The sequence below is a fragment of the Colletotrichum costaricense genome (genome assembly GCF_030867565.1).
Source record: "Colletotrichum costaricense strain IMI 309622 chromosome Unknown Scaffold_32.1, whole genome shotgun sequence".
In the NCBI taxonomy this organism is placed as follows: domain Eukaryota; kingdom Fungi; phylum Ascomycota; class Sordariomycetes; order Glomerellales; family Glomerellaceae; genus Colletotrichum; species Colletotrichum costaricense.
The window spans coordinates 175,492-191,414 of NW_026848261.1; the positions used below are offsets into that span (position 1 = coordinate 175,492).

Sequence of the window (15,923 nt, forward strand, 5' to 3'; positions counted from 1 at the left end):
CGGGATTGAATAACCCCACAGGACTTCCCGAGGGAGGATTAGGAACAAAAGATGGGCACACCGGCCATCGGGAGGAGGAGGGAGGGGGTGTCTGGTCTTGTGGGAAACGAGAGCCCGCCCTGGGAAGGCTAAGAGGGCTTTCTTAGAGCCCGAAGCCTCGACGATGCAGCATGTCACAACGTGGGGTTTCGTAAGTGGATGACAGTGACAGACCACGGGCTCACGATGGAGGAGCCTGATTCGACGACGAACATTGACGTAACTACCTCAATGTGAATACTGTGTAAGGTAGAGTTGTATAGTTGCGGGTTGAGAAGCATCAAAGTGCCCACATCGACGAGACGAGATGTACCGTGAAGTATACAAATCTAGAAACGGGTATTTCTTGTTGAAATGTTCCTTGCATTCTGGGTCGCTCAGAAACGTACTTAGATAGAAAGCGTTGCCCTAGAGAGGGTTCATCCGGAGGGGCGTGAGTGATTCTTTGCACGCAGATCACAAATGAGCACCATGACCAATCAGATCATGGCCTGGGCGCAACGTGATGGTTGCGCACGAGAGAGTTGGTTGGGCAAGCAAGTTGCGCGAATTCCGGGGGAGAGAGAGGAGAGAGAGAAAGAGACCTGAACCTTTTTTGCGTCAAAAGATGAACATGGTCTTATTCCATTCCAGGCTTGTAGCTGAAAGCTTGATGCAGCCAGCCACATAACCATTGCACGTATCCCTCTGAAGGGGGAGTAAAGGTAGCGTAGCCAGGTACAGAGTCAACACTACGAGATTTCTGTTGAACCCCACGATACCTACTCTCTATTCGGATGTCACTACATTTTGTGGTCTTGACACCCTCCGTATGCGGTACGTCCGACTGCAGGTTGAGTAAGGCCTTTTCCGAAACGCCGAATCCGCGCCAACGAAGTGATTACGGCGGTGCGGGAATGTTTGCCCGGATGCATGCCGCATGGCATATCAGCACATCACCTTTGCATGAGGGTGGATGAAGGAAGAAAAAGAGGGGGTTGAAATCGTTTATAGATATCATATGGAATCCTCTATTAGGTATGTTATATTCTGTATTACCTGGTGAATTTGGTTGGTCGGACCGCTGCTCTTGGGTATAGAGCGGCCATTAGGGGGCGTGAAAGTTGAAAATCAGACCAGGTGAGATGCGATTGATTTGATTTGATTCTGGGCCAGCTGCAAGAAGTCAAGGCGGAAAGCAAAGCAGAGCGAGGCAAAAAGCACATGGACGGATTCGATCGAGTACAGAACACGGAGGGTGCGGCGATTGCTGAAGAAGGTCGTCAGCATGCCGCCCATCGCGAAAGAGGGCAAGGCGTACGCAGGACCTACCCACGCCGGTACGGGAAAGCGGAAAAAAATGCAGCTGTTACCTTGGGTACAAGTAGAAGCCTAGAACCACGGGTGGCTTTTGCTTGAGGTCATTGGGGCCAAGGAAAATCCGGGGAGGAGGGAAGGCGAAGATGGGATGAGGGGGAATTCACTGCGATGTGCCATTACACGGATACGGATTACCTTCTCAGAGATGCCGAATAAGGTATCCTTATACGAATAGGATAGGCGCCTCAGCCGACGCGGACGCGGTTCGGCCGGGTCTATGGGGTTCATGGTCAATACCTAACAGATCAGAAGTTGAGGCGCGCCTTGAGAGATAAGCCCACGCATCGCGATGTTCCATTCTGGCGGTTGATGGTCACCAATCTGGAAGATGACAGCGGATTACAGATAAGGCAGCTGCACCTGCGACCACCACAGTGTCCAAAATTGCAGAAGTTGGGTTTTGTGTATCTTTGATGTGGAGTTAGTCAGAGCCACAGGGCAGGGCGAGCAGGGCGAAAGAGAGAGGCGTGGGATGGGATGGATTTCAGCTGTACCGTGGGGTACAAAGCAGCTACTCAGACTCAAGAGCAGCTGGTTGATAGAGACACCCCACCCATTGGTCCAAGACGGTCCAGTTTCCAGTTGCTTTACCCGTCACGAAGCCATTGCTGGTGGACTCTGTGCGTGGTCACTGGTTGATGGTTGTAGTCTTGGCGCCCATTTCTTCGGAATGGCGCAGTGTGCGAGGTCAAAAGTAAAATAGATGTTCGGTACGATATTCGAAGAAAAGGAATTGCATTGAGAAGAAAGATGAGCGAAGGGGTAGGGGCAGTGCGTTGAACCGGCGATTTTCCAGCTGAAAGCTCGTGGTTGTGACTTTGGGACGCAGGTTTAGTCAGGTCTGGAGTGTCGATCATCTCTAACGCGACGGTTTTAGACCTGGTGTAAGAGGACACGTCGTCGCGTCGGCGACGTCGGACTAAGGCCTCTCTGTAAGAGTGTAGCCCGTGATATACGATACGTCTTCTTAGTTGTGAGATGGTTTGCTTGAGACTAGCTTCCTTGTCTCGATCTCATCCAAGGAAAGGAGGCCAGAAAAATGGACGATGACGGTTGAGTCCTCGTCTTGTTCCTTTCTTGGAAGTTGAGTGAGCGCGTGTCTCAGACATATCCGGTCTGGATCGTCCCGCCGGCATACGGATGCTCATTAACATTCGTAACCACCCAGAAATAATTAGGGGGAGAGCATGAAGAAAAACAGGAACCAGACATTTCGAACCTGTCATTGCTCAGGCTGCTGCTGCTGGAAATCTGCACGAAATTGCGCGTTGCCAAAGGCTCGGTTTGACTTACACGCCCCCTTGCACTTTCTCTGACCATGAAGGCATGGAGACATGGGATGGGTTCTATTCAGATTCCATCAAGACTTCCATTCCGCCATCTCCACGGCGCCGTCCGGAAAAAGGGGGTATTAAGGTCAAGGGAATAAGAGGCGCTCCAGGGTAAAGAGGAATGTCAATCTCGCCAAAGGGAAGAGTTTTCTCTGGCTTTCTTTTTCGAAGCATCTCGATCACTGCGATTGACCAAAGCGCCAGAAAGCTTTGGGAATCTCCTACGCCAAAATCAAAATTGCAACGTCCGAAAATAGGGGGATGATGGCGACAAAAAAATACAACATGAAAATGTGTGTGTGTTTCTGTGTTCTGTGCGGTGATGAAGGGCCCTCTCTAGCACTCTGGCCCCTGGTTGTTTTGACAAGGCCCCCGGTCTGTGTTGGTATGGTCGCACGTTGCTGGTTGCTGGGCTGAGAGTACATCGCACTAGGAAAGAAATGGACTGAGAGAGCGAAGCTGCGGGTTTGCGATTGATGACGACACTGTCGCATTCTCCAGTCTCCCGCAGCATCAGTAGCAGCAAAGCAAACTTGACGGCCGCCGAGGTATCCATTTCAAACCCCGTCCGTCCGTTTCTGCTGTTTCCGTCTGGGATAGCAGCAGTATTAGCAGCAGCAGGAAGAAGCACACTCCCACAGCTCTCCAGCGAGCCAACCATTGCAGTGCTTTGGTGCTTGCCTGCAAAGCTGCAGTTGCTTCAGTGGACACCGGTCCCGTGGTCGCGTCTCCCAGCGGCTTGCTGGCGGGAAAGACTTCAGACATGGATGGGACATGGGTACGGATACATGGGGGGTTTGACAGGGGGCAATGGCATTGGCACGGGATCCGGACAAAGGAAGCGGGTGGGTTTATTAGCGGGTACGGAACGGGTAATGAATCAGAGGTTGACAAAGCTTGACGATAATGAGATATGGATATATGTCAAACTGTGTGTGCGGTGTGGGAGGGAGCAGAGATCGCGATTGGGGTTCTCGAACCCTATCACCACAACCTCCTGATTGTGTGTGAATGAAGGGGGGAAGAGGAAAGGGCAAAGAGTCAAAATGCCATGAGTCGGAGTTCGTGTTATCGAGGGTGGATCTCCAAGGGGGCTTGGATGCCATGGATAGGAATGGATAGGAATGAGACGGGATAAACGGAAATGGAAACAGGGACAACTTGGAAGCAAAGTTTCATGGCTGAGCCTTTCGACACCGTACCTCAAAAATAAGGTACCGTGACAGAAGTGACAGACAAGTAAAAGAGTGAGAGAGATCCCCGACAGATTGGTAAGCTCTTAGGCTGCACGCTGTACCCGAGACGAAGGTTTCCATTTTACCGTGCCCAGTGTGCCATAGGACGGGATCACCGGTTGGGATACACTATGCGCGGTGGGCTTGATGGTGATATTGTGGTTGACGCGGGCGCCGGCGACGCGGGTTTGATGCGCATCTAGAAGCAGCCCTTGGACCTTGGCTTGGCTCATGGGGTGAGTGGAAGGGGCGGGAGAAGGCAACTTCGAGAGCTGAATGACCTGTGTGCGTTGTTGTGTGTCTGTTTCGTCGACATTGATGCCCTGAGGCTGGCAGGGAATCGGTGACTTTGCTGCTCGCCTTGCGCTGCGGGTTTGTTGTAACTTGTGACTGGCAATCCATCATCTGCTTGACTCTTGGCTCCTGGCATAACCTCTCGATAGTGCGGCGTTTGACACGATGATCGGGTGTCCGTACTCTCTTCGTTTTCACCGTCGTTTCTCGATCCTTGTATCAAGCTTATTATGGACCTGTCTAAGGTGGAGAGTGGTCTGGACACTGAAGGTCGAACAGTTGGTTATTGGAATGGACTCCGAATGGAGAAGCGCGTTATGGGCTAGGCCGGGGATCAAGTGCGTGGGCTTGACTGCAATTCCGGAAGGCCACGGGTTGCTGTCCCCCTTCCCCTACCCTTGGCCCTGGGGCCTCTGGGGCCTTTTCTCCCAGGCCTTGGATCATCACACTTACCGGCCGACCCTATCGGCAGTCCGGGGAAGACAACGAGGTGGGAACTTCGTTTCAGTAGCTTCGGGTTCGGCATGGGGCATGGGTATGGGAACTTGAGAAGAAAGAAGACCAAAGTGAGCGGCGCCAACGCATGGGGGGACGTGTCTTCTGGGTCCGTCGCGGAACTGCTGTGTCGCGGACGCTTCAAATCATTCATGGATATGGATCGCATGGGACCTTGGACCTTGAAGGCGTGAACCTCTGTATCTCGAGGTATTCGCATCGATGGCTGGTTCGGCGGTCAAGCTCGGGGACAGGAACGGGACAACGAGATGGAGCCCGCCCAAGCTCCGTTCATGTGGATTGTTTGGAGGTCTAGGATGGAGTTTAGAGCTGTCGATGAGTGGGTATTTTCCTTTTTGATGGGTTCCAGTTTGCGGTTTGTGTGCGGTGTGCGTTGAAGCTGTATGAGTATCCGTCGTTGAAATTGGGTATCGTATCTGCAAAGGTACTTTGATCAAAGGAAAAGCAATCGGTTGGATCAAAAGGTCATAGAGTCTGGGTAGGACCACTGGGGAAGTTGAGAGTTCTCTCCCCTTACCCAGCGCTGGACGTTAAGGTCAGATCGTCCAGGTGGCAGGTAGGATCATGAAAGAGTATCAGATCAAAGGTTGATAAGGATCTCTCGATGATAAGGTCAAGGCGGACGAGGCAAGTGTCTCTAGACCGTAAGAAGGTGGCAGGTAGTCTCTTCAACTCCTCATCTGCCTGGCCCGTCATCAGCAAGGGCGATGACTCCTACTCAGACCCAGGGGAAATGGAATCAAATGGGAAGGGAAGATACGGAAGCACAGGTTTGGAGGCATGAGGTACGAGGTGCACGAAGTGTGCGACACACTGTGTACAAGATGCCTCTGCGGACTGCAACAAGGTGAAGGTGGGAGTGTGAGAGAAAGTAGGAGGATAGCAACACCCCTCTTTCTCTCTCCTTGCCGGTTTCCCATCTCCTCTCGCAGCCGGGGATTCCTTATTTTGGTATCAGCGACCCAGCCACACATACCTCGTCCTTCAGACACACACACGCACACACACACACACACACACACACACACACACATACACCATCCACACTCAGATACCGTCAGTTGACACCTGGTGACCAAGACTTGACACCCGTGGCCGCAACTTGCCACCCCCAGGGTGTGTATCCAAGTGGTGTTGTTCTTGCTCATTGCCTAATGGTCCATCCGTCCTTCACCTGCGCCAACGCCAGCGGCGTCCGTCTCCTTGCTCCTTTCCTGTTGTCGCTGTAGTTGATGTTGCGTTGTCGGGCCTTGTCTTACCTTTTTGCCTTGGTCTTGCTCTTTGGTGCTTGAGACTGGAGGGTGCCAGGTGCTCATCCATCCATGATCCGGCCATCCATCCATCGCCTTCCCTTCCTTTCGCCGCCACGGGCCTTTGTCTTCTGCAGGCGGTTGAGTTCGGTACGGGCGTCAGGTTTGGCTGCATGTTGCTGGAGAAAGCACCCGGGCTTGCCAAAGCCAAGCTGCACTGCATCAACATGCTCTCTGTCTATCCGTCAGTCATTCTCCTTCTCCTCTCTCTTTGTACTGGCTCTCTGGGGCTCTTTGCCTTGTACCAAAGGAGACTGGCCCGCCACAGAAAGCATGGAGGAGTCACCAGCATGAGAGGTACGGAGTAGATACCGAGGAAGTAGGAGAGAGAGCGAGGTACATGGATGTACCGCAGTTGACTGCGGATACCTTGGATCCTGGGTTGCATCCGTCCGGTACCGTGGGTACCTCCTGACCCCCGGTCGCCGTCTCTTGACATGCCCCAGGTCTTGCAATGTACCCCATGTACCTCCCTTTCTCCTACACACAACACACACACACACACTTCCTCAGCCCAGCAAAGAGGAACAAGGTAAGAGAGAGCCGACACCAAATGATGGAGGTACCGCGTATGTCTGGTGTGTGTGTGTGTGTGTCGCTCTCAGTCATTCAACAGTTAGGTATGAGTCTGTCTGTCACTCCCATCCATCCCATCCCATCTCCGTATCCGTCCACCACCACGGTCCCTTTTACTTTAGCCCTGGCCGTCGCACTCATCTCACCCTCCCTTTCCTTTTCCTCTCTTCTCTTCTTCAACGCAAATACAACATCACGAAGAACCACAACCCAATACTGACGAGATTCTCTTGTCACAGTCACGATAATCGCAACAGCCACAGCAACGCCAGCCTGATCTGCCAACAAGTCTACTAGTCGACCCGTCGAACTGAGCCTACCTGCACAGTTCCACACTTGCATCGCATCTCTTCCGCTTCTAGCAGTACGTCAATAGTAAACCCTATCCTACCGCACAGCACCGCACTGAACTGCGTCACATCCTCCTCCTCCTCCCTCTCCCACCTTGGTGACTCAACACCACCACTTCTCATCGTGGGATTCCTCCCACATACTCTACCAGTCTCATCACTATTCCTCTACTCAGCACCTGTAGCTAACCATCGATCGCTTACAGACACGTCTAGAAGCACCAGACACGTCTAAACGACATCATGGCGACCATGGCAGCTGCTGCTTGCGATATCCACCAGGCCTCCAACATGAGCCGAGACAACTTGACTGTTGTAGCGGCTCGGAGTGTTCCTGCGACGACTGTGACACGATCTCACCCCCTCCCTACTCCTCCCAACTCCATCTCTCCCGCCCTCCCGCCTCACGGCCTCAAGGCCCAGCTTCAGAAGGCCAGGCTCGAGCCCATCGACTCGGACCTCGACCTGCACGACGACCCGACTGGTCGCAGGCAAGCTTCGCGGTCACCCTCCTACGATGCCACCGGTGCTATCAGCACCACCCTGCTGGCCAAGCACCACCTCCCCGAGATCCTCCTCAACCACGGCCCTCTGGCTATCCGTCACATCATGGGCTACCTGACAACGTCTGTTCCGGGCTTCGCAGGAATCCCGCCGACAAAGGCGCGTCGCCTGGTCGTTGGTGCCTTGGAGGGTCGCGGAGGCGAGGGCGGCGGACCGGATGGCGATGTGGAATTTGAAAAGGTGGGCTGGGGTCGATGGGATGCCCGACGACGTGGTCAGGCCGCGCGCGGGTCTACACCCCCTACTGACTACCGATCTGGCATTCCCATCAACAAGACCAGTGGACGCGGCTCCGATAGGTCTCGCCTGAACGTCGCCTCGTCCAGCGCTGGAGATTCCATCGTCTTCTCTCACGACGACCGCGACGCCATGATGATGGAATGCGAAGCGGATAAGATGTCCCTGGATGGCTCGGCCTCCGCCTCGTGCTCCGAGGCTCCGGATGACGATGACATCGCTATGAATGATGATCCCGAGGACGCCACCGATGACGAGGATTGGGCTGCCGTTGGAGCTGCCGCTCTGCGCGCCGAGTCTTACAACACAGCCGGCGCAACCGCACAGTCTGCTGGACGCAGCTTCCTCTCCACCGGTGTATATAACTCGGGAGGAATGCGAACTGTCTCGACTGGCATGGCACGCTCACTCCAGCCCATGCCCTTCGACTTCACAGCGCTCCAGGGCCCGTCTGACGCGCAGGAGCGTGAGGCGGTCGAGGCTCTGTTGCGCCTGGGTTCTGTATAATACCTTTTTTTGCATAGCACGGCGTTGGGGGATGGAAGGTCTGCGCTGTGCGATCGGTCTGTTTGACCGATGAGAAAACATGTCTCCTATTTTCATTGGATTCGGACTGGTTGGCTGGGTTGGCTGAACCAAGGATACCGTGTCATGACTTCCTTGACCGAGCCGGCGCGCTCTGGGTCATGCATCGCCATTCTCTGGCATTTGTCATGGCACGGCGGTTCTACACTACATGGGTTCGGCGTTCCTGGCATTGGAACGGTAAATAACGCCCTCGCGCGAAGGGCAATCATTGTGGCCTTGGGCACCACTCTGCATTACGATCAAGGCTCTACTGGAGGATACCCCGACATATTTGGTCATCAACACGTTTCGACTCACTACTACTTGGGCCGGCTGGCTATCTTGGGGACTGTCGTGTCATCTCCCCGCCTCTGCCTGTTTGGTCTCGTCTTGGTACCTGGTTCGGAGAATCTGAGCCCTTACCACAATCTTTGTTCGGCTTTCCCCAAGCATCGGTCTGGTTGAGACCAAGGCAACGCGGTGGCGTCGACGACAGGTTGGAATGGGCTGGCCTGACAACACCACCTCCCCACAGACACACTTCGATTCTTTCCCATTCATGCGTATACCACATTTTGCACATACCCCCTTTTGCTTTTTGTTCACACATCTGCATCTCCCCACTTCAACACGCCGTGGGGAATTACATCATCTGGCGCTGGGCGAGCTTCACCTCGTCAGCCATCACACTCCGCGCCCCTTTTTGCGCGCTTCGCACCAACACCTGTTTAATTAGTTTTGGGGTTGACGAAGACGACGAAAAGATTATGGATATTCGTGTCACATGAACACTGAATACATACGACACATTGATTGTGTGTTTGCGAACTGGAAGAGTCAGCATGAGCTTGGCTGTTTGGCAACTCTCGCGGAGGACAGGACGCGCAGTTAGAAACGAGGAACCTTGGTGATGCTCGGCTCGCTGATATCGCCTACCTATACGATCGGCTTCAGAGCACTATGTCTTTAGGACATGAGAAAGAGCAGAGGAATTGAAACCAAAATCAAAGAAAAAAAGGAATAAGAGAAATTACCTCCCTCTGGTTTTTTTTTGTTTTTTTGGTGAACGGCGGGATCTGGGTTTTCCGGGATTGGGCGGCTAGGTCTAGCTCTCAAAGAATGGAACTCTTGATTGTTTCGTCCCATCCTAGCGGTGTTGACTGTCGCGTGATTACTCGGTGTGCTTTTGTGATTTATGTACGCTGACGTCTCCTCACAGTGAAACAGTGCCCATGTCGAGATGGATCGTTTGTACCAGTCGAGACACTGCTCCCAAGGTGATCATCACCCTGAATTACTGGTTGAAGGTCTGGTCAGAAGACAGCCTTGATGTTGCTAGTGAGCATGGTCTGCTTCTTGGGTTGATTGTGGCTACATGTTGTCGAGAGGCTTTCCAATATGCATTGTGGTCTGGAGACCTTCAGGGGGTTCCGCCGCCTCATGAAAAGTATCTCACGGCTTGCTCTGCATATATTGTTGGCAAAACTATATCTGCTATACCAAGCAGAACATGTGAGTTCTCACGAGCATTATGAGTTCGTAATCTGATAAGCTGAATGAATGGCATAGATAACCAAAGTGTTGGTTTACCAGAGTCAAAGCCAAAGTTCTCTGCCTCTTTTCACTTGATGAGCCCCTTTTGTGGGCTTTCGTCCTCTTTTCAACTTGGTCACTCGTGGGAAACCAAAACATCCACAGAGAAGTACTCGCACAAAAGATTTTTGTGTATGTATTGCAATTACTGCTACAGTAACCATACCTTCAAGCCACCGAAGAAGGCACTTCTAGACGAGAAACTCGTTGGGCACATACAACGGCATAGAATCCTCCCACAAACTATCCGTCAGCATCCGCTTATTCGACCCGTCCGCGTCCATGACGATGATCTGCCCGTACGGCTGGAACGTCTGGTCATAGATGGCCGCCTCGTCCCGGAAACCGTACATGCCGCTGGAATACAAGATCCGCCCGTCGTGCGACCACACGGCGTGCGCGTCGTTTGCGCCGCTGGACGTGAGCGTCTGCAGGTCCGTCCCGTCAGGCCGGATAGTGCAGACGTCGAAATTCGTTGCCGACGTCTTGCGCGTGAAGACGATGCGCTCGCCGTCGGGCGACCAGAAGGGCAGGTTGTCCGTCGCGTTGGTCAGGCTCCGCACCGTCTTGGTCTCGAGGTCGATGACGCGGAGGCCGTAGCGGACACCCCACTCGCGGAAGACGAGGCTGCGACCGTCCGGGCTGTAGGAGGGGAACCCGGAGTGGACGGTGCCGTCTGTCAAGGCCTCGTAGTAGCTGCCGTTGGAGGTTGTGCGGTAGACGCGGGCTTTGCCCGTCGCGCGGGACTGGAACCAGGAGCCTAGCCCGAAAGCGATCCACTGGCCGTCGCTGGACCAGGCTGGTTGGAAGGCGCCGGCGAGGCCCTTTGCGACGAGGGCGGCGTCGATCTCGCCCGTCTTGGAGGAGTCGAAGACGAGCTTGAGGTCGGTGCCGTCCGGGTTCATGGAGACGATGGAGGAGTTGCCGAGCTGCTTCTGGGTGATCACGAGGCGGCCCTGGAGGGAGAGCTGGGGGAAGACGTCGGTGGAGCGGTATTCCCAGTCCGCGTCCCAGCTGTAGAGGGGCTTCTCCATGGCGCGGGCGGTGAAGCCTACTTTCTCGTAGATGACGAAGCGGCCGTCTGGGGACCAGGCTGGCGAGCGGATCGCTGCTTTGACGGGTGCGTGGGCGCCGGAGGTGTAGTTGTACCCTTCGTTATCGCCGCCCTTGATCAGATAGGCGATGTTGTCGCTGCTGGATTCATCCGAGGTGCTGTCGTCATCAGCCAACCACTGCGGGAACATCTTGACGCTGGCGCCAGAGGTATGCTCGATGCGGTCTTCTCCCGTCTCGAAATCGACCGAGACGATCTGAGAGATGGCGGCGGCGAGGGACTCAGGCCGGTGCGCATCCCACGTCTGCTCGGTGGTGATCTCATAGTAGAGGATGCGTTTCCCGTCGGGGCTCCATTTCGGCGAGCCGAGACAGTATCCCGTCTTTGTGGCGACCTGGCGGAACCCGGAGCCGTCCGGCCGGACAACGTAGACGGAGAGCTCTTGAGTGTGTTCCCAGCCGGTACCGTTGCCGTGACCCCTCCAGGCCGTGTTGCGGTCCGAGGCGAAGGCGATCCACTCGCCATCCGGGGACCAGCTGGGTCTGAAGTGGCCGTCGGGCAGCAGAGGGTCGCCGGCGATCTCGGGGGTGTTTGTGAGGTTGCGGCGGACGCCGGTGGCGATGTCGAGGACCCAGATGTTGGCGCGGTAGCCGTTCTCGGTGGAGACGTAGACGAGTTTTGTTCCGTCTGGGGAGAGGGCGCCCGCGTCTTCGACAGCGGGAGTGGCGATGAGCTCTTCCAGATTGGAACACGAGGCAGATGTCGAGTTACCGGTGCCGGCAGAGGAGAAGCTGCACCGGTAGAGGTCCGAGTTGCCGTCGCCGTTGCGTTCGGTGGTGAAGGTGACGTATTTGCCGTCCGGAGAGAAGGCGGCGTGGTACTCGAAGTTCGAGGCGTTGCCGAGGAGCTTCTGCTCGTTTGTGCCGTCTGCGTTGGCGATGTAGAGCTCCGAGGTCGAGGGCCCAATGCGGTTCATGAGGAGGACGCCCTTCTTGCCGTCTGCGGCGGGGAGGCCGCGGGCCGAGTGGGCCTGCGGGAGGGAGGCGAGGTTGAAGTCGGCGCGGAGCTGGTGGACGTGGCGGGCCGAGGCCGACGAGGTGGCCAGGCAGAGGTAGACGAGGGAGGAAAGGAGTGACGACCGCATCTTGAGGGGCATGGGTGGCGAGGCACACCGCTTTGGAATGAACGAGAGAGAGGTGGTGGTAGGAGAGAGAGAGAGAGAAGAGAGACCCGAGGTCATCTACATTCTTTCGTCTGGTATTTGTCTTTCTCGAAGATGGCTCGACTTTGCCATCGCCAGCACTCTCGCACATGGTAGAAGTCCGAGAAGGACCCAGGAAGGGGAAGAGCTTTCACAGCAATAAACCAGGGTCCTGGACATCGGCACTGCAAGGTACTCTTCTCTGGGATATCGAGAAGTCTGAGTCTTTTCTCAGGAGAGAAATCTTATTGGCTTCCATGACGATTGCGACGTATTCCTTCCCGCTCAATTGCCGCTTTCCGCCATGAGCAGCGGTTCAGAGTCTTGGCGGAGTGGAACATCGCGGGTGTAAAAGAGCTTGTTTGGAGAAACTCCAAAAGTTATCCCCCGTTGGGGGTGACATCCTGGGTTCCTGAGCGGGTTGCCATTCGATCGGACCAGCCCCACCGAAGGGCTACTCTCGGATAGCTCCCGTAACTTAACTTCTCTACTCCGTAATGCAAGACTGATCGGACCTATCTAACAGAGTCAATTGCCATTAAACACCGCATGAGGAAGGTTCTTCTCTTCCGGAGGGCGGTATCCAATGGTGGTGAAGGATTTTCTAACCCTTTCTCTTCCATGTGCGTTCTTCCCTAAGACTCCGATGAAGAAAAAGTTTTAGTAAAACGTGGGTGCGTGGCTGCGGGGGAGATGCGAACGTTGTTGTACTGGGGTGGATGATCCCGTTCTCCTCCTCCTCCCATAGGCTATCCTGTAGGCTATCGAGCTAGTTGCATGACGTTAAAGTCATGTTAGGTTGTCTTATCAATCAATCGATTCCTTAAGGGGAGGCTCAATTTTCCTCAGACTCGCTATGCATAACTTCGGCAGAGATCGGTCAGAAATCGGCAACCGACATGTCAGTAAACGCAGTGGCCTCCTTGCATCCCATACTAGCAGGTAGGAGCCGAGGTTCTTTACTCGGTCTTCGGCATTTGATCAGACTGCAAGTAGATCTATCGATGTTTGGCTCTACCAAGTGGATAGTCAGGCGGTATAAGAATGGGGGTGCGGAATGGTGTCTCTAGAGGAAGTATAGCCGATGCAGGGCAACACTCGATTCGATGTACATCAAATTTTCCTTAGACTGTACCAGATGATCTGTTTTCCTTTACGAGAAACTCTCCTGCAAAGTGCGACAATCCTTGGGATACAGGAGCACTAGTATCTGCTTGTTTAAACCAACACTGTGACTTTCTTCGATGCAGACTTATGCAAGAAGTTCAGACCCGCGAACATACGACGTGTCGCTATCTAAAGAGTTGTCAAGCAGTCTGAACACTTCAACTCCATGACGACCTGCATGCGCCACACCATCTTCCTCCCGCCGCTGACCTGCAAAACATCTGCAGTTCTGTTACCTTGACTGCCAATGGGCTCTCGCCAGCGGACAAATCGGGCAAGTGGCGCTCGGGTTCGGGAAACCACATCCTTGTAGCATTCGGCTCCTGTGTCCTGGTCTCTGACCCCATCACCCAAGCAAAGTTTCCAAGTGCCATCCCACCTATGATCACTAATTGCAGTTCGGATTGGTGAGATTCTCAGAGGAAACAGATAAAATCGAAGGCATGGATATCATGACAAAATTCTAGCCCCGTAGGATTGTGCAAATTCGCGAACCTGCCAGGACACATCGTGGTTTCGCTTGTGAAGCATTCGCATTCAAGCATTTTGATTGTTACTCATAATTGGTGCAAGCCCGAACCGCTTTTCCTGACCTCTGACCTACTACGATACAATATAAACCAACTTGGTTCCGCTCACCTTGCCTTGTCTAACAAGATCAAGACCCTTCAGAACGCCTTCGAGGCCGCTTCCACCCTCATTCACAGTAGGCTTGTGAGCCACAATCTTGCCCTCCCCCAACAGCCGCTCGGTATCAGCCCAGAACTTGCTCCCAAACTCTAGATCCGCCGGGATCGCCGGCAAAGCCTGCGGGCCAAACTGGCACGGCTCACCGATGGCAGTATACGCCAGCGTCATCTTGGGCGTCACCTTGCTGTTGATCGCCGAGACGAGCTCCGCCGGCACGGGCCGCAGGGTGGAGTAGACGCCGCCGTCCTCCGCGATCGCCTTGACGCTGATGTCCGCAGACGATTCCGAGGAAATGCAGTCCAGCACGTGCTTCAGCTTGCCGCCCGCGCTCTTCTTGATGTCCTCCACGACGGTGGCAGACTTGTAATCCAAGATTTCATCGGCGCCCAGCTTCTTCAGGTAAGCAAAATTATGAGGCGAGGCCGTCGTGATGACGTACAGACCAGACAGCTTGGCGTACTGGATCGCCAGCGCGCCGGTCGCCGTGCTCCCGCCGTAGATGAGAACGGGCAGCTTCTCGGTGCTGGGCTGGTCAAAGTACGGCAGGCCGAGACTCTGGTACAGGCCCTGGCCCACGGTCGTCACGCTAACGCCGAGGGTGGCGGCCTCCTCGAACGTGACGTTGTCCGGGATGCGGAGCTGCAGGTCGCCCTTGACGGTGATGTACTCGGCAAAGGTGCCGTCCTCGTGGTGGACGGCATTGGACCCGTGCGCGACGCCGGCGATGCGGTCGCCCTTCTTGAAGGACTTTGCGACCTTGGAGCCGACCTCTTCGACGATGCCGGCGTAGTCGCAGCCCACGCGGGCTCCTGTGACGGCAAAGAGGTCGATGTGGAGGATGTCGGTGGGGTTCAGGGCGACGGCCTTGACTTTGACGATGAGGTAGTCGTCGCGGAGCTTGGGGATGGAAGCTTCGACGACTGAGGCCTTGCCTGCTCCCTGGATGACGATGGCGTGGTTGGAAGACATTTTTGTGTACATGTAATGGCTCCGTGTATTTGCTTGAAAGATTGATTGCAATTTGGTAGTAATGAAGAAGGATATCGGAATCTTTACGTAGACATCGTTCCTCAATTGTCATTTTATGCTCATCTCTCCGTATGCTTTCTCTCATGCTGAAACCCAAAACTGAACATTATTAAGCACGTTCCGTTCGCCATGATGCGCAATCACGAACCGCAAGTGGCCTGTTCGCCTTGCTGCTGTTGCGGAGTGGACAGCAGACGGACGATCAGCCAACGATTTGCGGATGGGACTAAAGCCCCACATTTGACGGGCTACGGATGCATTCAAATCGGCGCCGGAGAGTCCCCACTTTCTCGGAGGCGATTATTAAACAGCCCCCGGGATGATTATGGTTTACTCACCACACGCGAGCGGTATAGTAGACAAGGCGATAAAATGGGACCAAAACTTCTACGTGCTGGAAGCCAGTCTTTGTCATCCCGAGGCCCTGTCCGGCCCCTTCTTCCGGATAAAGACGTAGAGAGGGCGATGGCTTGCCCGGTCGCCTTTCAAGACGGCGGAGAATGGAGTATCTGAAGGCTCCGAAAGCACACGCCACTCGCTCTAATCTTCTAAAGTGCCTTTCTCTACGAGCTTACCAATAGTCTTCGACTTCGACGCACACAACTTGAGATCTGTCATCATGGCTAAAGTTTTGACTGTTTTTTCTCGATTTTAATGGCTAAGATATATTGGTACTAATTGGGGGCCATTGCATTCCAAATTGCATCTATCGTCTAGTTACTTAAGTCGTACGCGATTTCCACCTCGAGATTGCATGGTTGGACAACCTATTCAACTCATCCAGCTTATTCAATCTTCCAAGTTCTCACCA

General features: G+C 54.3%; 5 protein-coding genes across 5 annotated transcripts; 2 read left to right on the plus strand and 3 right to left on the minus strand.

Annotated features, from left to right (window-relative positions):
• Positions 1–4,008: 4,008 nt before the first annotated feature.
• Positions 4,009–4,973, minus strand: CCOS01_16639 (uncharacterized protein; the record flags this gene model as incomplete). Its single annotated transcript, XM_060464775.1, has 2 exons — positions 4,009–4,316; positions 4,712–4,973. The coding sequence occupies 2 exons, from the start codon at positions 4,971–4,973 to the stop codon at positions 4,009–4,011; spliced, it is 570 nt and encodes a 189-aa protein (XP_060304663.1).
• Positions 4,974–7,253: 2,280 nt separating this feature from the next.
• CCOS01_16640 (uncharacterized protein) lies at positions 7,254–8,318 on the plus strand (the record flags this gene model as incomplete). The annotated part of the gene is made up of 1 exon (XM_060464776.1): positions 7,254–8,318. The coding sequence occupies one exon, from the start codon at positions 7,254–7,256 to the stop codon at positions 8,316–8,318; it is 1,065 nt and encodes a 354-aa protein (XP_060304664.1).
• Positions 8,319–9,776: 1,458 nt separating this feature from the next.
• Positions 9,777–10,007, plus strand: CCOS01_16641 (uncharacterized protein; the record flags this gene model as incomplete). The annotated part of the gene is made up of 2 exons (XM_060464777.1): positions 9,777–9,890; positions 9,948–10,007. The coding sequence occupies 2 exons, from the start codon at positions 9,777–9,779 to the stop codon at positions 10,005–10,007; spliced, it is 174 nt and encodes a 57-aa protein (XP_060304665.1).
• A 155-nt stretch (positions 10,008–10,162) lies between these two features.
• On the minus strand, positions 10,163–12,181 carry CCOS01_16642 (uncharacterized protein; the record flags this gene model as incomplete). Its single annotated transcript, XM_060464778.1, has 1 exon — positions 10,163–12,181. The coding sequence occupies one exon, from the start codon at positions 12,179–12,181 to the stop codon at positions 10,163–10,165; it is 2,019 nt and encodes a 672-aa protein (XP_060304666.1).
• Positions 12,182–13,996: 1,815 nt separating this feature from the next.
• On the minus strand, positions 13,997–15,052 carry CCOS01_16643 (TOXD; the record flags this gene model as incomplete). The annotated part of the gene is made up of 1 exon (XM_060464779.1): positions 13,997–15,052. The coding sequence occupies one exon, from the start codon at positions 15,050–15,052 to the stop codon at positions 13,997–13,999; it is 1,056 nt and encodes a 351-aa protein (XP_060304667.1).
• Positions 15,053–15,923: the final 871 nt, after the last annotated feature.